The sequence below is a fragment of the Silurus aristotelis genome (assembly GCF_946808225.1).
Source record: "Silurus aristotelis genome assembly, chromosome: 27".
In the NCBI taxonomy this organism is placed as follows: Eukaryota; Metazoa; Chordata; class Actinopteri; order Siluriformes; family Siluridae; genus Silurus; species Silurus aristotelis.
The window spans coordinates 6670529-6696385 of NC_139600.1; the positions used below are offsets into that span (position 1 = coordinate 6670529).

At 40.0% G+C, this 25857-nt stretch overlaps 2 protein-coding genes across 3 annotated transcripts; one reads left to right on the forward strand and one right to left on the reverse strand.

The window, feature by feature from the left end:
• The first annotated feature begins 13 nt into the window (after positions 1-13).
• On the forward strand, positions 14-13962 carry lias (lipoic acid synthetase). Of its 2 annotated transcripts, none has more exons than XM_083532573.1 (11): positions 14-378; positions 1194-1369; positions 5247-5340; positions 6100-6180; positions 6422-6578; positions 6710-6767; positions 8163-8291; positions 11036-11181; positions 12431-12501; positions 13012-13123; positions 13629-13962. In XM_083532573.1, the coding sequence occupies exons 1-11, from the start codon at positions 271-273 to the stop codon at positions 13685-13687; spliced, it is 1191 nt and encodes a 396-aa protein (XP_083388699.1). In that variant the 5' UTR covers positions 14-270; the 3' UTR covers positions 13688-13962. The 2 variants fall into 2 exon arrangements, with proteins under 2 accessions (XP_083388699.1, XP_083388698.1); XM_083532572.1 differs by having other exon boundaries at positions 20-378; positions 1197-1369.
• Positions 13961-25165, reverse strand: ugdh (UDP-glucose 6-dehydrogenase). The gene is made up of 12 exons (XM_083532561.1): positions 24882-25165; positions 23015-23176; positions 21131-21232; positions 20826-21026; positions 19522-19719; positions 19090-19237; positions 18260-18354; positions 17260-17390; positions 16399-16538; positions 15970-16061; positions 14752-14862; positions 13961-14608 (listed from the first exon to the last, which is right to left on the reverse strand). The coding sequence occupies exons 2-12, from the start codon at positions 23174-23176 to the stop codon at positions 14501-14503; spliced, it is 1488 nt and encodes a 495-aa protein (XP_083388687.1). The 5' UTR covers positions 24882-25165; the 3' UTR covers positions 13961-14500.
• Between the last annotated feature and the right edge of the window lie 692 nt (positions 25166-25857).

Sequence of the window (25857 nt, forward strand, 5' to 3'; positions counted from 1 at the left end):
CGCACTTGTAGAGTATACGTGCTGCGTCACCGCGTTCTTCCTGAAAGGCGCGGCTAAAGGATGATCGAAGATATCGAACATCCCGTTAAGGTTTCCCGAAAGACGTTCAGGTTTCTTTAGATGGTTTTTGTTTAATATTAAAGGAATATAAACTCCATCAACTTTAAAGAGATGATGCTTGTTAGGAGGGGCAGCTTGTTTCTTTATAAACAGAGGAGGGTTGTGAAACAGGCAGTCTGAAGGACGGTGGGCAGAAGGCATGAGTAGTCGATGCCAGATGAAGTGAGTTTGGCTGTCATGGCGATGATCAGTTGGGTCGCTGTTAGGCGTCTGTCCTGTGGTCAGATTTTGTTACCTAAATGTTTGGAAGCCTCTCGTGTAAGTTTGACTCGCACTCTCTATGTCTCGCTCTCTCTTATATATATATATATATATATATATATATATATATATATATATATATATATATATATATATATATATATATATATATATATATATGTATGTATGTATGTCTACATGATTACTAGTTAAAAGTCTGGACACACCGTCTCCTTCTTTATTCTGTTTTTTTTTTTCACTTTAAAGACACTAAAACTGTGAAAGAACACGTCTAGAATAATGTAAACAGTGTACACTGTTTTTTTGTTGTTGTACTTTTTAACACAGTCTTAAATATGTAAAAGATTAGTAACAACACTGATTCTGATGCATTGTTAGTTTATTTTTTTGTAGCATCAGATTTCATTTTTTTCATATATTTCTGCATGGCTGTTTTTCCCCATTAACTATAATTATAACAACATTTTATAGTTGCAGGCCATGACACTATATAATCATGTATTTTTAAATGTTTGTGCTGCCCCAAAAAATATGTATCTTATATATTTTGTTCAGCAGTTTAATTGATTTATTTGACAACAGTTCAATATATTGATGTTTTCACTCCGAATAATGCAAGGGTAGTGAATTCTGAAACAACCCAGAACTTAGTTAAGGGCCTTGTTCAAAGGCTTGGCTTAATAGTGGTGCTGGGATTTGAACTCATGACCTTTTGGTGCAAAGTCTAATGCCTTTACCAGTAATCTACTGTACCACTTTCCTGAAGCTTAATGACATCTTAGCAAAGTCATGGCATTCTTTCAACAGATTCACAAGGTAGTCATTTTTCTTTTGTTTGTTTTCTTTCGCAGCAGTTCTGCGTGAGTCGGATGAGCAATGCAGCCAGCACATCACACACACTAGAGGACAGAAAAAAAGAAATAAAAAAAGATGGACTACAGCTGCAGGACTTTATATCGGGAGATCTGTCAGAAAAGAGCAAATGGGAGGAATACAGGGGGAATCTGAAGCGACAGAAAGGGGAACGGTGAGTAACACGAAGAGGTGCAGGGGGGAAGTTTTGAAGTTGCCCTTTGCAGTGACCTTGACCTATTTACAGGAGGGTTCTAGAACTGTGGTAGAGAGTCCACTGTGAGAGACATAATCAAAAAAAAAAAAAATCCAGAAATCACAATGTATGATTTTTAAACTATTTATTTGTATGATACAGCTGCAAATAAGTATTTGAACACCTGAGTAAGTCAATGTTAATATTTGGTACAGTAGCCTTTGTTTGCAATTACAGAGGTCAAACGTTTCCTGTAGTTTTTCACCAGGTTTGCACACACTGCAGGAGGGATTTTGGCCCACTCCTCCACACAGATCTTCTCTAGATCAGTCAGGTTTCTGGCCTGTCGCTGAGAAACATGGAGTTTGAGCTCCCGCCAAAGATTCTCTATTGGGTTTAGGTCTGGAGACTGGATAGGCCACGCCAGAACCTTGATATGCTTCTTATAGAGCCACTCCTTGGTTATCCTGGCTGTGTGCTTCGGGTCATTGTCATGTTGGAAGACCCAGCCTCGACCCATCTTCAATGCTCTAACTGAGGGAAGGAGGTTGTTCCCCAAAATCTCACAATACATGGCCCCGGTCATCCTCTCCTTAATACAGTGCAATCGCACTGTCCCATGTGCAGAAAAACACCCCCAAAGCATGATGCTACCACCCCCATGCTTCACAGTAGGGATGGTGTTCTTGGGATGGTACTCATCATTCTTCTTCCTCCAAACACGTTTAGTGAAATTATGACCCAAAAGTTCTATTTTGGTCTCATCTGACCACATGACTTTCTCCCATGACTCCTCTGGATCATCCAAATGTTCATTGACAAACTTAAGACGTGCCTGGACATGTGCTGGTTTAAGCAGGGGAACCTTCCGTGCCATGCATGATTTCAAACCATAACGTCTTAGTGTATTACCAACAGTAACCTTGGAAACGGTGGTCCCAGCTCTTTTCAGGTCATTGACCAGCTCCTCCAGTGTAGTTCTGGGCTGATTTCTCACCTTCCTTAGGATCATTAAGACCCCACGAGGTGAGATCTTGCATGGAGCCCCAGTCCGAAGGGAGATTGACAGTCATGTTTAGCTTCTTCCATTTTCTAATGATTGCTCCAACAGTGGACCTTTTTTCACCAAGCTGCTTGGTAATTTCCCCGTAGCCCTTTCCAGCCTTGTGGAGTGTACAATTTTGTCTCTAGTGTCTTTGGACAGCCCTTTGGTCTTGGCCATGTTAGTAGTTGGATTCTTACTGATTGTATGGGGTGGACAGGTGTCTTGATGCAGCTAACAACCTCAAACAGGTGCATCTAATTTAGGATAATAAATGTAGTGGAGGTGGACATTTTAAAGGCAGACTAACAGGTCTTTGAGGGTCAGAATTCTAGCTGATAGACAGGTGTTCAAATACTTATTTGCAGCTGTATCATACAAATAAATAGTTTAAAAATCATATATTGTGATTTCTGGATTTTTTTTTTTAGATTATGTCTCTCACAGTGGACATGCACCTACGATGACAATTTCAGACCCCTCCATGATTTCTAAGTGGGAGAACTTGCAAAATAGCAGGGTGTTCAAATACTTATTTTCCTCACTATAGACAGACAGACAGACAGACAGACAGACAGACAGACAGACAGGCAGGCAGGCAGGCAGGCAGGCAGGCAGGCAGGCAGGCAGGCAGGCAGGCTGTTTCCAGATCCTGGTTGAGCCTCTCGGTTTGTCTGTTTGTCTGGGGATGGAATCCGGATGAGAGGCTGGTCGAAATGCCCAAAAGGTGGCAGAACTCTCTCCAAAACCGAGCCGAGAATTGGGGTCCGTGGTCCGAGACTATATATCTGTGAACTCCATGGATGCGGAATATGTGCTGGAGGGCCAGCTTGGCGGTTTCCTTGGCGTCCTTTCTCTGTGGCCTGCGGCGAAGAGAGAGAGAGAGAGAGTGGGTGCCGGGACCTGAGGTGGGGAACTGCGTGTAGGGGAAAAACAGGAAGGATCAAGACCCTGAGCGGGGTAACGATGCTCCTGGTGGCGCTCCCTTATGTGCCAATCAATGCATGTAGCCAAAAAGATCAGAGAATCCAGATCCTGGGGTGGATCACAAGCAGCGAGTTCGTCCTTAACGGCAAAGGAGAGGCCCTGGAGGAAAGTGTCAAAGGCGAACGATGCGCTTTCCCACTCCACGGTAGCCCACCTTAAGGCTCGACCTGACAGGAGGGAAAAGACGTAGGCCACCTTGGAGCGCTCTGCACCAAATTGAGAGGGCTGCATACTAAAAAATCAGATCGAACTGCATGACAAAAGAGCAGCAGGAGTCTGGGTAGCCCCAAAATCGGGATGGTAGCGCGAGCTAAGGTTCACGCAAAGCCTAGGTGCACGGATCGGAGTCGGGAAAACTGGTGTGGTCGGAAGGCCAGAGGTGAGAATAGTCAGGCGGTAACAGGATTAAATGTTTCAGAGAAAAACGCTGGAGTGTACTCAGGGCAAGCCTTAAAGACAATCTGGCACAGGCGTCCTTATATGTGTTTGCAATATGGACGCCATTTCCGCATAGCAGGTTGCAAGGGGGCAGTTCCTTAGTGGTGGTGGTGGCAATGCTGGAAGTGCTCCAGCGGGCTGACAGTGGAAGGCAATCAGATCAATTCTGTCTTCATTCTAAGAAAATGAAAACAAGAACGGTGCTTTATACTTTATATGTGTAACATGTACATTACAGTACAGTGAAATCTTTTAATCACATATCCCTGCGATGTTAGGAAGCTGGGTTTAGAGTGCAGGGTCAGCCATGACAGAGCACCACTGGAGCAGAGAAGTTAAGGGCCTTGCTAAAGGGCCCCTAGAGTGGCAGTTTGGTGATACTGGGTCTTGAACCCCGACCTTCCGATCAGTAACCCAGAGCCTTAACCAATGAGCTCCCACCTTCTAAGGCCATTTAATTTTTAGTACCTTTTGCTCGTAACTAACGATCAAATTAAAAGACAAAGTTTAAATTCATGTTATTCATAAATTTACCTGGGGTTGCTGTGTAAAAGATAACAGGCACATCATGTGGTTTCATTAAAGAACATGGGAAAGAGGGGGTCAATAAAAACAAGTTTGTCAGGTCAGTGTTGAGCTCATGGATTTCCTGTAAAATCAGCACTTTAAAGCTATTTATTTTGTAAATAGACCTGGTAATTCATCTGTCTGGATTCTCTTATCTGTCAGATTGTCTTAATAGAAATGATAGTATAAAATCTTGTGGTGCGTCTAAGTCCAAGCTTTTATGTCGGCACTGGAAAGGACCTTGACTCATAACACTTTGAGACATTGATAACCCAGTTTCCAGGTAGCTGACTATAGTTGGAAATTTGCAGAGCAGACCAGGAGACTTGGAAGTGTCTTTATTAGGATTCCTGAGTACAAATGAGCGCAGCAGTCTATAGTCATCATTCTAACTAAGGCAGACACGCTGTAATTTTACGGGCATTCATTGCGCATTTCTTAGAGGTGTGACAAATGAATCAAGAAACGCACAGGAGCCCTGAGAAAGTCCCATCAGGCTAAATGCTAGTCATATAACCATATTGACTACTGCATTCACATTTGAGTAGAACATGATTAAATCTCAAATCAAATGGCCTCACATCAAACACTAAATGTAAGAATTTCCATACATGAAATATCACAAAGGAAAATGTGGCAGACACAGGATACCATGTACATACAGTATTCGGTATACTGTACATCTTGACTGCCTACAAACAACAGACATCCCAATATGGAAAAGACAGAGTGCCCTGACTACTAAAATAGGGATGTCTCAACTGAGCTGTCAAAATGTACAGGACTGAAAACAGATTAACTAATCCGTGCTCCAAATCCCAGGCTCAGATTACCTCCGTGGCTAAAGACTGAGATTCCCATTGGGAAAAACTACAACAGACTAAAGAACACCCTCAGAGACCTAAACCTGCACACGGTAAGTGGCTGAATTTGCAAATATACAAACATTTGCACACAGTAATTTAACTTAGAAAATTTTTTTTAAAGATAGGGCACTGTGTAAAATGCAAAAAAAAAACCCAGAATGCAATGATTTGCAAATCCATGGTCACAATGTCATACAGACTAAAGAGGAGAGGGACCATCTATCGTTTTATCAGTGCTCAGTTCAAAAGCAGACTCTCTGATTGTATGGGAGTGCATTAGCTCCTAAGCTTGCACATTTGGAAAGGCTCCATCAACGCTGAACAGTATACAGGTTTTAGAGCAACAAAGGCATTGCATATTTGAGCAAGACAACGCTAACTGCACACTGTATTTATTATAATAGCATGACTTTGTAGGCGAAAAGTCCAGGTGCTGAACTGGCCTGCCTGCAATCTAGATTTTTCACTATTTAAAAACATTTGGCGCATCAGGAAACGAAAAACACAACAAAGGACACCCAGAACTGTTGAGCAGCTAGAATCCTGTATCAGACATGTATAAGACAACATTCATCTCCCAAACCCTCAGCAACTGATTTCCTCATTTACCAGATACGTGTATACGGACAGAAAGCGTGATTTTTATTTCTTAAAATGGTACACATTGAAACATGATTTATGATGAATAGAATATTGATTAATGAGATTTATAAGAAATCATTGCCTTCTGTGTTTATTTACATTTTGCAAAGTGTCCCAACTTTTTTGTAATTGAGGTTGTAGATAAAGCTGGATTTGTTTGGTTACAGGTGTGCGAGGAGGCCAGATGTCCAAACATTGGCGAGTGTTGGGGAGGTGGAGAACATGCTACTGCCACAGCCACCATTATGGTCAGTGCAACAAGGGTGATACAATCCATTACATATCACCAAGTGAATCAGCTACGTATTAGTTTTTGGAGGTTAAAGTACAATGTGTGTGTGCAAGTAAAATCTAGTAGTACATTTCAGCTTAGCCCTTTTATTGTCTTTTGGCATATGGCAAAAAGTATACATGAGTATACATAGCATGAGTTTACAAGCTGCTTGTGTGTGTGTGTGTGTGTGTGTGTGTGTGTGTGTGTGTGTACAGTTGATGGGGGACACATGCACACGCGGCTGCAGGTTTTGTTCCATAAAGACAGCGAGAAACCCGCCCCCTCTTGACCCAGACGAGCCTTATAACACAGCTAAAGCTATCGCTGAATGGGGACTCGACTATGTAGTGCTCACTTCAGTGGACCGAGATGGTATACACACACACACACACACACACACACACACACACACACACACACGCACATGCAAACACAGTGTTTCTAGCTGAAAATACTAAGAATTTGTTTCTTTTGTGTGTGTTGTGGAATTGTTTGTTGAACAGATCTCGCAGATGGGGGTGCAGAACACTTCGCAAAGACCGTGTCTCATCTCAAGGAGAGGTAACAAGATTTAGACAAATGAAAGGAAAAACCAAAACAAAATGTAAGGTGTTCAGTAGGGGTGCGCAATATTGAAAAAAAAACATATCTCGATATTTCCTGGGATTTTGCCAATAATCAGACAAATTTGCCGTAATACAAAAGTGTTTGTAAATTTATTTTACTAGCTCCATTTCACAATGTCAATACAATAGTGTTTAATTGAAACAATAAATTGAAGGACAGTGTATGAGGTGACATGAGTCTCACTGTCTCACTGAAGGATGTTTTGGCCCAGGTTGTGTGTATCTTGCAGGGTTCCTATGCATTTTGAAAAAGTATGGAATTTGATTTGAATGATTTCCAGGTCTGGATAAAGGAGGGAAAAAAAAGAATTATTGGACAACATTTGTGTTTCCATACTATTACCCTATTCGGTTTTCTAAAATATAAAATTAAGAATTTGTAAAAAATATTTTTTTATAAAACAAGAGGCTACCTGTGTCATTTCTGTCTGACGTTTATTTACTTTGTGGCTCTTTATAACGTCACGGCAACCACTAAAAATGTGTCATCGTTTTCGAAAGCTTCCGTTTTCGCAATTTATTCACATTATGTGCTTTCAAACAAAAACATATTAGTGTGGACATGGTCTAAAGATGTTTTTTGTGGAGTTAGGAGCAGACCCTGAGCGCTGCCAAAAGATCGGTGCTGATCTGCATAGCTCTGATTGGTTCTGTTTTGAGGAAGCAGTTGCCAGGACAATTACAGCACCCCGAACATGTGATTAAACACATGAAAATCATCAGAGATTCCGATTCCGACAAACATCAGGGATTGTAAAGTAACGCATGTTATAGTGGGAGTTTAAAATCATTATTTAACATGTTAAATATGTCCTCATATTCAGTGCAGTGGGAAGTCTAAAGATGGTGAAGGTTTGCAGATCGACATCTTTTGACTAACCTTTGACCTTTCAAAACCAAACCACCTCCATGCTAGTGATGACGATCCACAACTAGGATTTAATTCTTGAGTGGATTGTGAGGTTGCTCATGTTTAAATATCTTCACCTCTTACAGTTTCTTTGCTCATGTTAAATCCGGTGAAACACCGCAATCTGTCGTGCTACACCACGTTCTGCATGGTTAGTGCACAGCACGCAGTGAATTCTTGAACCTTTCATGCAGCGTTTTGATTGGTTACTGAAAATGAGTTACATACTCGATAATATGCTTTTCCGTATTATTGAAACGACAATTACGATATTATCTCGCACGATATATATTGCACACCCCTAGAAGCCTCAATACATCTTAAGCATAAGTCTACATAAGTATAAGTCTACAGCTGCCTGTTTGTGTGCGTTTCCACATATGACATAAAGATATATTTTGTGATTGTACCTTCTGACAGGAACCCTAATATCCTAGTCGAGTGCTTGACCCCGGATTTTCGCGGTGATCTCTCTGCGGTGGAGAAAGTCGCTCTGTCCGGTCTGGATGTTTACGCGCACAACATAGAGACAGTGAAAGAGCTGCAGAGGTAAGAACAGTACACTCAGACCATGTGTTAACTACCTCAAGGGCATGAACAACTTCTGGCAATTGTGTTTATAAATGACTAATACACAGAGAAGGCAATTGAATTATAGCATCGTGATGACAGAAACCTAAATATGAGTGAGATCATTTATACTTCATATTATACTTCACTACAGACTTCGAGGGACACAAAGACACACTGGAGTCACTAATTATCCTCAGCCCGTGTCATCGGGTCAATTTATACATCTGGAGGATAGACAGTGTCGTGGCTAATTGAAACAGGAACAAACAAATTCAGTATCAAAGTAAAGACTCCAATCTCAATCTAAAATAAAGACTCAGTGCAGAATCCAGGGTTGTAATGTCAAAGAAATCAGGCTTTAATTCCACAGAAACAAAATAGGACCGTTCAATGAAAGTGTCCAAATTCACAGCAAAAACACCTTTTACACTCTTTTTTTAATCTTGATGAGACTCATTATTTGTTATTGACCAACCTTTATCTCATCCTCCACCATTATCTTCTAATAACTGGATGCTTTTAATGTATACATAATAGTGCCGGTGCCCATCGTCTCTAATTTGTAATTAAAAAGATTTCAAAGTGTTTCCCAAAAACTTCAAGTACATCTCAAGTTATGTTCCAGGTCGTGGCCCGTCTATGACCCCTTAGTTATGAAGTTATCGCACTAAGACACCTGCTTTCTCACACTTTCAATCGACACCTGCTCCCATTGATCTCTGTTTTTAATTAAACGTGTGTTAAAATAATAATGTTCCAGGCTTTGGCCCATTTATAACCTCCTAACATGAAGTCATTGCAGGTGTCTCAGTCCAGGCCCAGGCTGCTCTCTCCCATCTCTATCATGTAAAAAGAAGCAAAAGCATGGTGCAGACTTTGACCCTGGCTATGACCTTCTTACACCTGCTGAAGCACCTGCTTCCAATATACTGATGCTTTCATACGCCACAGTCAATTGTTTTGAATAAACTCATTAATTGCGACAAGATCAAACAGTGCAAAAGATAAAGGTTTAGACAGTAAAAAGCACCATAACAGTAGCCTTCACTAGATTAGCACATCAGAACCCGACAAATGACACATTTTTAGTGGTTGCCGTGACGTTATAAAGAGCCACAAATTAAATAAACGTCAGACAGAAATGACACAGGTAGCCTCTTGTTTTATAAAAAAATATTTTTTACAAATGTGTGTGTGTGTGGGGGGGGGGGGGGAATAAACGTTTTATAATTAAACTCCTTAATAACAGTTGTTTATTGTAGGTTCTTACTGAGCAGTAGTAGCTGTAGGAAAACGTACACTCATTTCCAATATGTAATGGGGAAGAAAGTATGCACGGGAATTCACAAGAAAAAGTAGAAGGCTATCTGTACTTCCACAAAGTCTGGGTGAAATTGTCCTACGTATTCGAAAACTGTCACGTTTAATGCAGAGTGATGTTCGAAACACTGACCGTACATTTAAATGTGTACTACTCTAAACATAAGTAAAGTGGTAGTTTGTGGTTAAGTCATTAGCCTTTGGATCTGCAGATTGTGAGCTCAAATCCCAGGTACACCAGGCTGCCACTTCTGCCACTTAACCCCATAACTTTGTATGAATGAGATAAGGATAAGGGGTGTCTGCCAAATGCTATAAATGTAAATGTAACTGTAATAAAATGATCAAAGTCTGAAACTCAATACAGACCTTTCTGTAGGTTTGGGGTTTCTAAAATTCAAACATTTAACCAAAGGAAAGACGTAAATGAGAAAGCTGTTTGGTAGTTTTCCAATCTACATATTCCCAAATTATTGGTCACGTATAATAAGTATAGCGCATCTACTAATAATTATATATACATGAATCAATTTTTTTTTTTTACCGATGAATATATGTAAAAAATTATGTATCGCAATACAAATGCTCACGTTATTAGGCGTACACAAGATGGAAGCATCATTTAAAGATCTCTCCGCCAGAGGGCGCTCACAGTGCACCTTCCAGAAAAAGTGCCGCGCCTTTGTCCACCAGGTGGCGCTTAAAATCCTTTCTATAGAGTAGACCATAAAATATCTACGTTTTGGTTGAGAAAAGTGTAGTGTTATCATTTTGGAGACCATTTGGTGCAGGAATGAATTCCAGATGAGCTATTTATCCACATAAAGAGCCATGAAGGTACTGAGCATCCTAAGAATTATAAGGATGGATTTGGACTGTCAATAATATCAACAGTCTGCTACAGTGGCTCAGGACTGCAGTTTACATGAATGTATTAAGGACGCATCACTGAACAGTGTACATTTAACAATAGTGGAACTGTATTAAATGGGCATTCAGTGTCACCCAGATGAGGAAAGGTTCCCGTTTTTAAATCTGTTTTTTTTTTTCTCTTAAGGTTTGTTCCTCATAACCATCTCAGGGTTGTTTCTCCTTGCCTCAGTCGCCATTGGTTTGCACATTAGGGATACACTTATAGGCGCCAATATATAAATAAAACATTTATAACCCATAGATCTCTGTAAAGCTGCTGTCCATTGTGAAACCACTACAAATAAACCGGAGTTGAATTGAATTCTAAACTAAACTCCAGGCTCATAGTTGTATGGACTTTTTTGTAATAATCTATTATTATTATTATTAACTATTGAAGTTCCTTTTACTATTGACAGTACCAACAAATTTCTCTTATCATTTCCAAGTTTTGCTGCTTTAGTTAAAGTTAAAGGTTTGACTTTCAGGTATGTGCGTGACCCACGTGCGAACTTCAACCAGTCGCTTGCCGCGCTGCGCCACGCCAAGAGCGTCAATCCGAACATACTCACCAAAACCTCGATCATGCTCGGATTTGGTGAAACAGCCGCACAGATCCACTCCACTCTGAAAGGTATACACACACACACACACACACACACACACACACACACACACACACACACACACCCCTTACTCCTATGTACATACAGGTGCCCAATAAATGGAAAAATCAACCCAACATTGTTGAACATGCCCCTGGAAGAGCTTCAGAAAGAGCTTCTGGAAGAACAACAGAGATTCTGTAGGACTGGTAAACATGTTAACAGCGGCAGAGAAGTCTCTCTAATCCAGGGATGACTTATTTTCAAGCTACCTTTTGTTTGTTAAAGTCTATATGATCTATCTACTTTAAAAAAAATGCTGTACAGGTGGTCCCTGAGTTACGATGGCTCGATTTTTTCGATTTTGGATTGACAATAAAGATACGAAATAATTGTACAAATATTAAAATTTTCACTTTGTATTTTTTGTTTCGTACGCTACGTTGGGACGCTGGCAGGATGTACGCATCTCCCGCCTTGTGAGATCTAGCACCTTACTCTCACTAGCGGTCAACAGAGTTCAGTTGGGTCGATATTCGAGCGCATATTGTTTACAGTTTTAGGTGTTTCAAAGCCCAAATTTAGCTCTTGTCTCGCTCCTTTTTATCGGCATCGCTCTGAACTCCACTCAGTAACCGGTGCTCGTCCACCCAAGTTTATACGCTCGTGTAATACAGGACAGTTTTAATTGCGGATGATGTGCATCATGGCGGATTTTGATTCGAGACTTGGCACAATAAGTAACACAGATGTTTAGCGATTAAAAATTATTTTCCAGTGGAGTTTAGTATTTTGTTATCCGAGTAGACATTGTGAGTAAACGTGTTGTGCCGAAGCTTGCGGGTTGTTATCTCCTATTAGTCTTCAGTTGTGTTGAGATGTGAGATGATGTTAAGATCATCCTCATTAAACCATGCAGTGAGTGAAACCTCATACCCTGTGGACGGGGGCGGAGTCATTCTGAAAAAGACCACCGATATTTTATCATAGTATCGCTGTTATTTTTCACACAGTAAATAATAAATAGGAGCTGGTGGAGGCCATGTGATGCTCTGGGCAGTGTACTTCGGGGAAACCTTGGGTTTTGGCGAGATGATGATGATAAAGATGTTACTTAGACAGCGTAACGTTACACCACTACCAAGTGCACACTTTCACGGCAGCACTATTCATTTATTGTACTCAAATGTGCACAAATGTTTCCTTCTCAGTTAAAAATGTTTTTTTTTTTTTTTTTGTCAGTATAAGAAATACAGATCTGATTTTCTCTCGTTACAGAACTGCGGGACTCAAATGTAGACTGCTTGACTCTCGGCCAGTACATGCAGCCAACAAAACGACATCTGAAGGTACGGCTTTACACAAACACCTACACTCTTTATTTATTTAATTATTTATTTATTTTTACCTGCACATCACAGAACAGTGAAGTTGTCGGGGTGTAGCCCCGTGGTAGAGCATATGACTGCAGTTCCCTGGTTCTGGATGTTGGCTGAGGTGTGATTCAGCCATGTCAGATTTTATGAGGGAGGTCACATTAGACTTTAGATCCGAACGCCATGAGTTCAAATCCCAGCCACACCAAACTGCCACTCCTGAGCAGGGCCTTTAAACCAATAGCTGCTCAGTTGTATAAATGAGATAAATGTAAGTCGGGATGAAGGCGTCTGCCAAATTCCATTAATGTAAACATAAACATATGCATATTTACTACTTGAATGACTTGAATACAGTCACATGACCACCAGACCTTTACACTGACTTTACACCAGACCTTTACCCTGACTTTACACTGACATTCATACACATGCACTAAAGTGCTCATTTCTGGGGGGGGTTTCCTCTTTGTGTTTTTGTAGGTGGAGGAGTACATCACTCCAGAGAAGTTTGCTCACTGGGAGAAGGTGGGGCAGGAAATGGGCTTCGTTTACACAGCGAGTGGTCCCCTAGTGCGCTCCTCTTATAAAGCAGGTAATGCACACACACACACACACACACACACACACACACACACACACGAGAAACTTGTAGTAACGAGGCTGGAGCTCAGGCTACAATGCATCTGACCCCAATACCTTTAACCATGTGATATCAGGTGATGTTATTATATTATTGTCAGCCTTGTTATGGTGAGGGACAAGTGACCCAGCGTACATGTGGACGCGTCTCATTACTAATCAAAACAAAGTCTGAGGAAATACAGCATCTTCATATAATATAAATGATCAGAAACGCAGTCTTTTTGCCATTTAATCTATAACTGGATGTGGGCAGTGAAGCTGTGAGCATTTCTTGAGGAAAAATGGGAATGTTCAAAAAATGGATATATTGTGTATCAAGAAAGTTTTTGTCATAGTGCAATCTTAGTTGAAGGGATCTGGAATGTCCTGATGCTCTTTAGGTTTCTGAAAATAAGTGAGGAACACAAACTCATTCATTCAAACTAAATATTCAACTATTCGTCTTCTTTTCACAGGCGAGTTCTTCCTAAAGAACCTGCTGAAAAAGAGAAAGTCGGAAGCGAAGCAGGAATAACGACATGATACACAACATGAACCTGCACCCTTTCTGTCTTGTATTCTGCCTTCAGATGATAAATCAGAGAATGGAAAACATTTATTTAATCCACAATGTCAATGTTTTATTCTCTCTTCCTGAGCAGAAAGGAAAGAGGGATGGATTATGACATCATCTGTGGGTCACAATGGACCAGAGTTGATGTGTGTGTTTTATTATGGGGTAAAAAAATCTTTAATAAATGTTTGGACAAAAGTTTGTGGAAAGGTTGTGTAATAAAAACGATTCTGAAACATTTTGTTTATTTTATTTTTGTGAAAATATTATTGGTCCATACGCTTGTAAGAAATTCATCATATTAAATTAGTGTTACTAATCTGTACATTATGAAATTATTTAATTGCTTTAAAAAAAAGTTCACATTAAAGAGTATGCATGTGGATCATGTGACGCGATTACACAGTGATTAACCGGAACTTTCCGACACACACACACACACACACACACATGTAAAAACTCACCAATGGCTCTAGTTATGAGTTCATGATGTTTTTTTTCTTTCAGTGCAACCCACATGATGCAAGGACCAAAGTTAATACTGAACATTATTCTAAAATCAAAGTGTTTCTACTGAATTTCTTGATCGTGTGATTATTTTCTGAAATTTTCTGCATCTCTACAGATGTGAAAGGAACCAAATGATCCAAACACACCATGCTGTAGAGAATAAGAAACTCAACGTAGTGAAAACACTAATCTTTTTCATAAATGCGAGTATGCGGGCATCACTGTAGACAAGTTTTTGTGTGTGTGTACACGTGTGCTTGTGTCTCAGGCTTTGGTTTTCTTCGTGGGCGGCTCGTTGAGGGTAATTCTGGGGACTGCACTCGTGGGTGTGAAAGAAATCCTGGTCATCACCTTCTTTCCAATGGTCTCAATCTACACACAAAGATATGCTGGATATGAAGTTACACTGTTTACTGTATGATGTAATGGACAAATTAACCATACACACACACACACACACACACACACACACACACACACACAAAAAAAAAAAAAAAAAAAAACACCACACACACCTGAAAACCAAGGTTCTGTAGTTCAGGATGCAGATGATCGATGACTCTGCGGCCATCAAATATGAATGCTGGCTTCAACATCTGGTGATAAATCTTTGCGTAATCCAGATCCTACACACACACACACACACACACACACACACACACACACACACACACACACACACACACACACACACACACACACACACACACACACACACACACACACACACACACACACACACACACACACAGCATTTAATACCCCAAAGCACCACCATGAAAATGTGAACTGGGCAAGTAATAAAAACGCAAAGCAACAATTGATTATAAGGAGTTATGAACATTTATGCAAAAGTTCTGGCACCCTCCCTCGAATCCCACACACATACAGTTTTAAAGGCTTCTGCTGTCTAATGGCTGAATCTGAGAGGCTCAGCAGGAGCTTCTTCCCACAAGTGATCAGAGTTCTTAATGCTCATCTAAACTATCCCTGAAGTCTCTTATGCTCAGTTCTTCTTTCAATCGTACTCGTGTTCATTCTGCGTTTGCACACAGTACCTTTAGAGGTAGATGAAGTACACAAACTATGTAGTTGTGTAAAAGTAGAGATACACGCTGATCTATTAATAGAATGATAATGAGTCAAACAGTGATTGATATCTATTAATAATCATGAGCACAAAAACTTTTCAACTACTTAAAAAAAAAATCCATGCAAATTAGACCACGCCTGCTGTTGGTGATAAGTAGATACCAAGCGTGTTTAAAACTGAGCGTTTTAGCCTTAATCATCATTAACTTCAACATTTCACTTTAAAATGTAGGGAATTTACAGTAAAAGTTGCATCGAAATATATTTGTGCTATTTTTTTTAATACCACTTTAGTATTATCTAATATATTTTTTCCATATTTAATTTTATTTAATATTTACAGTCCCTGAAATCTAATGCACACTTTCTGAGCAGCTGTTCAGTTGTATTCTGCATTTAAATATGTTTGTGACCAAAAGAAATATCTTGAATCTAAAAAGGTAAATATAAAAAAATTAATATAAATAAAATAAAAAAAAAGTTTCCAGCATTCATCAGAACAGGAGAAAGTTGGTACAAAAGAAAAAGCAAATATTTTTTAGTTTAAAACTAACAGCATGATCTTGATGGGTACCAAAAACTTTTGCATGTGGCGTGATCTCGTTTTGTGTGCGTGTGTGTGTGTGTGTGTGTGTATTCACCTTAAACATGTCCCACTCGGTGCAGATCACGAGTGCGTGCGCGCTTTTACAGGCTTCATAAGGATCTGATGACACGGTAACCAGCTCTGATACTGCGGGAATATCACCACACACACACACACACACACACACACACACACACACACACACACACACACACACACACACACACACACACACACACACACACACACACACACACACACACACACACACACACACACACACACACACACACACACACACACACACAAAACATGCTACTGTGTCAGAAAAAATTTAAACAAAAATGTAAACCGCAACTCGATTGTGATCAGACTCCACAAAGAGGAATCCCACACACACACGCGCGCACACACGCGCGCACACACGCGCGCACACACGCGCGCACACACGCGCGCACACACGCGCGCACACACACACACACACCTCTCTCAGGATTGTCTCCTGAGATGCTGGGCTGAGACAGGTCCTGTATGATCTGTTCTTTAACCACTTTAGGATCAAAGATGTGCAGCTTGGCTCCTTCATCCATCAGATATTTAGAAATATAAATACTGGATGACTCTCTGGGGGGGAAACAAACACACACATACAAAGTGCTGCATTATAATGATGAGACAAACCACTACATTTACAGCTTGTTCTTGTACTTAAACCTCCAGATCAGACTACACAGAACACAGAAACACACACAGGAACACACAGATGTGCAGTGTGGTACTTTTCTTTATTTAGGCCTATAGGTGGGGGAGATAAATATTAGTGGATAAGGCTCTGGGTTACTGATCGGAGTACCAGGGTTCAGGCCAAGGGGGTGTGAGGGGCGCTGTAACATGACTGACTCTGTTCTCTGACCCCAGCTTCCTAACATCGCTGGGATATACGAAGAAAGAATTTAATGTGCTGTAAAAGTACATGTGAGAAAATATATGATATAAAGCACCTTTCTTTCCTTTTTTTTCGTTCTTTAAAGGCTTTCAGGCTTTATATGTTGACTCTGGAGCTAAAAACCTCCGTCTCCCCGTTATGACTGTGATTCAAGGGAAAAGTCAAGCGACTCAGCACATTTCTTGTTAATAGTTAATGATTGTGTGGTTGTAAAAACTTGTATGGAGTGTGACAAGACCTTCGACTGGCACACTATGTGTTTATATGTTTGTTAACATGGTGAAAGTGACTGCTAATAAGAGCACATTGACACAATGAGACCAAATGCTGTGTGTCTGTGTGTGTGTGTGTGTGTGTGTGTGTGTGTGTGTGTGTGTGTGTGTGTGTGTGTGCGTGTACCTGGTGTCACCAGTGTCTTTTTTAAATGAGAAGCCGAGCAGGGCGATTTTCTTTCCTGTCACAGTGTTAAAGAGACAGTCGATGATCCTACACGCAAACCTTTTCCTCTGGTACTCGTTCATGTCGATCACCTACACACACACAGACACACAGACACACACACACACACACACACACAGACACACACACACAGACACAGACACACACACACACACGGTATAAAAAGAAAACAAATGCTAAATTTAAGATACATTTTCATTCATCCTTCAGTAGTCTACAAAAAAAAAAAAAAAAAAATATGTGTACAATATAAGGCTAAAGGTTTGTGAAAACCTGACCAAAAGATTCGTATTCACTTTTTAAACATTATTTATTACATATATTTTTTATGGTCTTATAATTCCCTCCACTCTACTGGGAAGATGTTCCACTAGATTTTAGTGAGTGCTTTTGTGCTCATTCGGACTCAAGGGCGTTAGTAAAGTCAGGTAGTGATGTAGGTGATGTGAGGAGGTCTGGGGTGCAGGCAGCGTTCACATTCATCCCTAAAGTGTTCAGTAGGGTTAAGGTTCAGAGCTCTAGAACAGGAGATCTTCCACTCCAACCCAGTATAAAGCAGATCTTCATGAAGTTTGCTTTGTGAACAGGGACATTGTCATGCTGGAGCATGTTCAGGGCTTCTAGTTCAAGTGAAAGGAAAGTTTCATGCTACTGCATTCAAAGACACCCGATACAAATTTGTGCTTCCAACTCTGTGTGGAAGAACCACATATGGCTGGAAAAGTCAGGTGTCCCAATAGTTTTGGCCACAGAGAATGTCAGCAGATTGCTGTATGTATAAATGTATAAAACATACAGCCAGTGAGAACAGAAGGAAAGGTTCCGTTTGCATATGTGCCGTCTTTTAAAACACTGGACGTTAGTCAAACAATCAGAAAATGAAATTCTTTAATGAAATGAACTGAAACGAGGGAACAATTCAGGAGTAGATGTCTGTTACCTGCTGCCAGTACGAGGCCACTTCAGGTAAATTCAGTGCCTCACACAGATACACTAAATTCAGTACGTCTTTCTGGAAACAGCTCCCTCCAAAGCCTGGTGTTTAAACACACACACACACACACGCACACACACACGCACACACGCACGAACATATCAAAAGCATTATGCCCAGTTTATTCAGCATCTTTTGGTTTTCCAACAAAGTCTAAACTTTTCTTCATGAAAAGTTCAAAACTGGTTGTTTTCAAGACTGGAAACTTTCCATTGGAATTAATGGGAATAAATGAGAGTTTACAAATTTACAGCTTAGTGAATAACAGGGAACCTAATTTAAAAAAAAATTAATTCTTGCGGAAACATTTTGGTTAAAACATCCACATTTAATGCAGTTTCAGTTACATTCCTACCATCAATCACATGCACACAGCACACTTACTGCAGAGCCTATGGAGGCCACGCCCCCTACACGATTATTCATATAAATTAAATAATTATATATATTTATGTTTAAAGCTTCTTGTGCTGTGTGTAATCTACTGTGCAATAAAATTATACTAACAATTAAATCAAAGTAAAAAATGACCATATAATATGTATTAATTTGCATGCATGTCACTTATAACCAAACAAAATGTTTATATTTATGTTTGTATATGATACAGTTTATATATTAATAAAATAAAACAAATTCTAATTAATTTCCAATTAGATCCTATAGGTAGGTTTCCAATTTTGAATATTTCCAACATATTCCAGATGAAGTTCCCATGGAAAGTTTTCCGTAAATTATACAGAAATTTTCCACCCCTTGTTGAAACACACACTCACCCACGCTGGCTTTGAGGAACTTGCTGCCGATGCGCTGGTCCATGCCGATGGCCCGGGCCACCTCCTCCACATCAGCGCCGGTGGACTCACACAGAGCCGAGATGGAGTTAATGCTGCTGATGCGCTGAGCTAGGAAGGCATTCGCCGCCTAATGCACAAATGCGCGCACACACACACACACACACACACACACACACACACACACACACGTCTATGTTTGTATATAATTAGCTGTACATTCTGTACATGGTCACTGTTCAGGTCGTCTAAGATGGATTTAAGCACACTTATTAGTTTGATAGATAAACAAAAACAAGCTGAATATGAACTTCTACATTTGACCACTTGGAGGCCACAGCAGATTTCTTCTGTCTCTGTTTTTTTGTTTACAGTAATAATCTGTTCTACTCCACGCACACACACAATACTCACTAATTTGGACAGCTCAGATGACCACGTGTTGGTGGTGATGATGCGCGACTTCGGCACCCAGTGCTCATACACTTCGCATAGCGCCCTAATTGCATTTTGACCTTCGGGAGTTTCATCTCCACCGATCAGAACACGGTCTGGGTCCTTGAGGTCCTTCACAGCCGTCCCTTCAGCAAGAAACTCGGGGTTGGAAAGCACCTGTGACAGACAGAACAACAGGAAACACAATAAAAGGTTTAAAATCTGTTCAGAAGATCAGTCAAAAGATGAGACATACAACCATGAAGACACTTTAAAATGTTGCTTCTGACTTAATGTCACTTAAATCTGCTATACTCAAATGTAAACTGCTCTGGATGGTCCTGTCTCGACTCCTGTGGCAACAATTACAGCTCAGAAGCATTATTTGCTTTGAGAATGTTGATGGAGAAGAATAGAGAAGGTCAGAAGGAGTTGCATTGTGTATTTGTGGATTTAGAGAAAGCGTACGACAGGGTGCCAAGAGAGGAGTTGTGGTATTGTATGAGGAAGTCTGGTGTGGCAGAAAAGTATGTGAGGGTGGTGCAGGACATGTATGAGGACAACGTGACAGCAGTAAAGTGTGCAGTAGGAACAACAGACTGGTTCAAAGTGGAGGTTGAATCAAGGATCGGCTCTGAGCCCTTTCCTATTTGCAGTGGTGATGGACAGGTTGACGGACGAGGTCAGACAGGAGTCTCCATGGACTATGATGTTTGCAGATTATATTGTTATTTGTGGTGAGAGTAGTGAGCAGGTTGAGAAGAGCCTGGAGAGGTGGAGGTACATGCTGGAGAGAGGGAGAATGAAAGTCAGTAGGAGTAAGACAGAGTGTGTGTGAATGAGAGGGAGAGCAGTGGAGTGGTGTGGTTGCAGGGAGAAGAGGTGGAGAAGGTGGAGGACTTCAGGTACCTGGGATCAACAGTGCAAAGTAATAGAGAGTGTGTTAGAAAAGTGAAGAAAAGAGTGCAGGCAGGGTGGAGTGGGTGAAGAAGAGTGATAGCAGGAGTGATTTGTGATAGAAGAGTATCTGCAAGAGTGAAAGGGAAAGTTTATAGGACTGCGGTGAGACCTGTGATGATGTATGGTTTAGAGACAGTGGCATTAAGGACACATGTAGGACAAAGTGAGAGAGGTGCGGTTGAGATGGTTTGGACATGTGCAGAGTCCAAACCGGTGGGAAATCGGTGGGGTTTATCGTTTGAAAAATGCTGAGGATGGAGCCGGCGTGTTCCAAAACTAGTCTAAAAATTTTTTATACCACCTCATAAAAAACACACACAAACCTGTAGGTTAAGGCTGGGTTTGGTGTTTGCATCGAAGATCCTGCGGATGCTCTCAGCGGCTCGCACGGGCACCGTGCTTTTCTCAGTCACAATCTTATAACCATCAGAGACCTCCACAATCCGCCGAGCACACGCCTCAATGAACTTCAGGTCAGCCGCTCTGCCTTTTCCCATCCCATACGTCTTGGTGGGTGTGTTTACCTGAGAGCAGAGCGAAAGACTTCAAGTCGACAGACATAAAAGAACTACATGTTCCTTTAATCCTTTAACACACATGCTAACCTCTAACCAGGGTATAGACTTACTGAAATGAAGACCAAGTCTGCTTCCTTGATGGCTGAGTCGATGTCTGTAGAGAAGAAAAGGTTCTTGCCTCGACATGACAATACAACCTCGTTCAGGCCAGGCTGTGCACAGATGTAGGAATATTAAATTTGAATAAAAGAGAGGCATCATGTCCTACATGCTATACATGCTATACCTGCTGAGCATAGTGATCCATAATATATTTATTTAGGGCTGTCAAAACTTATGTTAACGCAAAATGTATTTTATCGGCACAAATTTTTTTAATTAATGCAGCGTGCATTTCTATTTAACACTTTTTTTTATAAAAAATATATAAATAAATAAATATAAAAAAAAGTGTCAGAATTATGGTCAAAATATCTGGAAACAAAAGTGAGTACACCCTCAATGATAACAGCTGTACTGCATGTAACCATTCTGCTCTACACAAAGATGGTCTATGCTATACGAAGTTCAGTAACACCCTGAAACTGAGTTACAGTACGGTGATCAGGGTCATATAGAAGTTTCCCAGGACGGGTTCCATTCAGAACAGATTTTGCAAGGGTCGACCAAAGAAGTTCAGTCCTCATGCTTCAGGTGCAGAAGCTGCTTCAAAAAACAGACACATGAGTGCAGCAGCTTTGCTTTAGAGGTTGCAAAAGCAGAAGGTCCACTTGTCAGTGCTCAGACCGTACGCCGCACACTGCAACAAGTCGGTTTGCTTTGCCATCGTCCAAGAAGGAAGCCTCTTCTGAAGCTGGTTCACAAGAAACCCCACAAACAGTTTGCTGAAGAACAACCGGTCCAAGAGCATGAATTACTGGAACTAAGGTCTGATGAGACTAAGGATAAACCTGTTTGGCTCAGATGGAGTCCAGCATGTGTGTTGACGTCCTGGTGAGGAGAACCAAGTAAATTGTGTCTTGCCTACAGTCAAACATGGTGGTGGTAGCATCATGGTCTGGGGATGCATAAGTGCTGCTGGTACTGGGGAGCTGCAGTTCATTGAGGGAAACATGTATTCCAACATGTACTGTGATATTCTGAAGCAGAAGATGGAGAAGGACCATGTGTCTAACATCCAGCAGCTCTGTGTTGACATTATGAAGAAGTGGAAGAGGATCCCAGTAACAACCTGTGCAGCTTTGGTGAATTCTATACCCAGGAGGATTAATGCAGTGCTGGATAACAACAGTGCTCACACACAAGACTGACACTTTGGACACAGTTTTGACATGTTCACTGAGGGTGTATTCACTTTTGTTGCCAGTTATAATTATTAATAATAATAATATTATTATTATATATAATATTAATATTATTATTTCCAAAGACATTAAATATGTCTATAGAAGCTGCACATTGACTATATAAAATATATCCAAGTTTTATTTCTATAGTATCGTCCTATCTATCTATCTATCTATCTATCTATCTATCTATCTATCTATCTATCTATCTATCTATCTATCTATATACACACATATATACACGAACGGTATATAAAAAAAAGTTTTAGACACTTTCTTTTTAAACATCCCATTCAACATTTAGTCCCCATTGGCTGTTATAATAACCTCCACTCTTCTGGGAAGATGGTACACTAGATTTTGGAGTGTGTTTGTGGAGATTTGTGTGAGATTTAGCCACAAAGGGTGTTAGTAAAGTCAAGTACTTATGTAGGTGCTCATTTATCCCACAGGTGTTTAGTATGGTTTAAGAGTGTATAAGTTATGAGTATGGTGTATAATGAGTTGATCAGAAGCTCCTGATTCCACAATTTCAACTAACTGTATAAGACTGTATATAATAAAGTGTGATTAATAGATGATCAAGTTCAAATTTAGATTATGAAAGATGGCACTGGGGGTTTTCTCTCCGGCTGATGATAAAGTTACCTCGTAAATGGGAAGAGTGTCCGAGTTCCAGGCTTTGATTCGGTTCTCGTTCACGTCGACTACTGTAACTGTAATCTCGGGACACATGCTGGCGATGACGCTGCACGTCGGGCCCCCAACATACCCAGCGCCGATGCAGCATATTTTACTGATCTTAACCATCTGGAAAAGAAGAAGAAACTGTTTTCCATCACTTTTACATTTACAGTGCAGTGGAATACATTTCCCACACATCCACAGAACTGCTTGTTATAAAGTTGAAGCTCGTCCCTGATACCGCAGCCTTAATGTGAGAGACACAGCGAGAGTGAAGGACCCAACAGTAGGCCTTGAAAATGAAATAAATATACATTTTTTATTATATAAAACATTTTTTGGAGGAAAATAAGACATGCATTCAAACTGAAACTAATTACTGTTAGTTTACAGTTACTTAGTGACACTTTAAATAAATTAAAACCATTACATCCAAAATGAATAAAAAATCCTCACTTGAAATAAACAGCATGTGGAGTCAGTGATTCGCCTCTAGAGGCCGCTCTCGTGCTGTATAAAGCAATCCGGAAAAACTATCGGTCTGGATATAAACTATCGGATAGCTGGGATTAGACCTCTGAAACCTGCTATAGAGAAAATCTTAAAATGAAATCAAATAATTCCCATGAATATTTTTATAATATATAATATTATCAAACTCCAGTCTGGATTGATAATGAGTTTAACAAAACTATTCTTATTCAGTGGCTGAAGAGTTGGGGGTAGAAAAAAAAAAACGCTGGCCCCCAGGAGCGCACAACACTTACATACTGACCGGGGATCTGAACCAGATGTTTAACTGCCATGAACAACCTCTAATTATACACACACACACACACACACACACACACACAAACACACACACACACACAGTCCTTCGGGGGCCCAGATGGGGCCTTCCTGAGGAAAGTCCAGGTTTGAGGAGTTGTGAAGATCTCATATTAATGTGCCGCTCACACACACACACACACACAACCCCCCCTCCCCTCTCTCTCTCTCACTCACAGACACTCACCCCCTCTCTCTCTCCCACTTTCTACATCACTCTGTCTATCCCTCTCTCACTTACACAGACACATACGCACTCACTCTATCCTCTCTCTCTCACACGCACACACACAAACACTTCTCTCTCACTCACACCTTTCTCTCTCTCTCTCTCTCTCTCTCTCTCTCTCTCTCTCTCTCTCTCACACACACACACACACACACCCCTCTCTCTCTAGGACACAATGAAGGTACTATAAACCCAGCAATCTACTGAAACCCATCTCCAGCTCTCCATACATAAAACATTTACAGGTATAAAGCACTCGGTGTTCTTCATCTGGTAACTTTTAAAGCAGTGGACTGATATAAGAACATCATGAACATTGAATTAACCAGCAGTAAACCTGGGAACCAAAGTTTTGTTCTTTTTAACTTTGTTTTGGATCAAGTGTAAAAACTGAAGTGTTACAAGAAAGAACGAAACCCTTCATTTTTTACACACACACACACACACACACACACACACACACACACAGTTCTGCAGTGTATAATGTAGATGTATAGTGTAGGAGTAGATGAAGCAGATGTAATAGAAGCAAAAAAAAAATGTTTTTTCCCCCCACTCAAGACACCATTTAAGATGAAGAAAATGAAAGTGTCCATTCTATTTCTTCTTCTTCTTCTTTAGAGATTCTTGTTTATAAAACAATTAATGAATGAATGGCTTTAAGGAATTCAAGTGTATTCAAGTACATATTAGTGGGAAAATAAAAGCAGAAACCACATTTTATTTTTTTACTTTTAACTCTTTTATAAAAATAAAATTTTTTAAAACTCTTACCTTTTGATTTTAAGTGGAGGTATTGGAAGCTCAGAGGCGGATGTGATGCACAAGTCTCCAGGAAGATGTTCAGGGTTTCAGCTACTGTTCCTCTGCTCTTTTACTGAATGAAGACTTGTTGTGAAAAGTAATAAATCAATCTCAATCACTCAATCAATCAATCTCTCTCTCAATCTCTCTCTCTCTCTCTCTCTCTCTCTTACTGTACTGACACACATTTATATACACACTCACACTCTCACATGCACGCCCACTTAAAAAACTGGCTCAGATGCAGCCCACTTCCGGGAAAATTACACATACTAAGAGACCCGGAAATACATTCAGCAGAAGAGATTGGTTTGAACGTGTGAAATAATAAATTCGAATAATGTATTTTTTGTTGAATGGCTTCCTAAATATCTATTTACTTATAAGGATATTTCAGCAGAAGTCTCAGATTTTTTTTTGTTTTGTTTTAGGACTTTAGGTTTGAAATTTGCTTTTCTGTATGCCACGTGTAGGGAAAAGCAGGCAGGATGGCTTTTAGTGAAGCGTTCATGTAATTACAAATGTATGAAAATGTCAATAATAATAGCGTGTGTGTGTGTGTGTGTGTAAGGGGAAAATGTAGTAATTAAAAAATATATATATTACCAATATATTATTAATATTAAATTAATAATATATTTGTAATATATATTTTTTAATTACTACATTTTAAAATATATATTACAAATAAATTATAATTTTATTTTTTTTTTAGACCTGGACTTTTTTATTATTATTACTACAATATTGTGAAAAATGCCATTTCCATGCCATTGATGAGGGTTTTTTTGTATTTATTTATTATATTTGAAGCATGTATCTACACAAAATTAATCAAAATAATCATACAAAAATAAAATAGTGTCAATTCTAATAGTGACAGAAATAAATGTGCTTTTACACTCTTTCTATTCCCTGTATTTTATATATATATCTTTATTATTTT

Excerpts from the sequence above, each read along its gene's own strand:
- lias (XM_083532573.1), top strand. The coding sequence starts at position 271 with ATGCCAGATGAAGTGAGTTTGGCTGTCATGGCGATGATCAGTTGGGTC. Across the intron at positions 379-1,193 it reads AATGTTTGGAAGCCTCTCGT|CAGTTCTGCGTGAGTCGGAT; the intron begins GTAAGTTTGACT and ends TTTCTTTCGCAG. Across the intron at positions 12,502-13,011 it reads CAACAAAACGACATCTGAAG|GTGGAGGAGTACATCACTCC; the intron begins GTACGGCTTTAC and ends GTGTTTTTGTAG.
- ugdh (XM_083532561.1), bottom strand. The coding sequence starts at position 23,176 with ATGGTTAAGATCAGTAAAATATGCTGCATCGGCGCTGGGTATGTTGGG. Across the intron at positions 16,539-17,259 it reads AAAGACACTGGTGACACCAG|AGAGTCATCCAGTATTTATA; the intron begins GTACACGCACAC and ends TTTCCCCCCCAG. Across the intron at positions 14,863-15,969 it reads CCGAGTGGGACATGTTTAAG|GATCTGGATTACGCAAAGAT; the intron begins GTGAATACACAC and ends GTGTGTGTGTAG.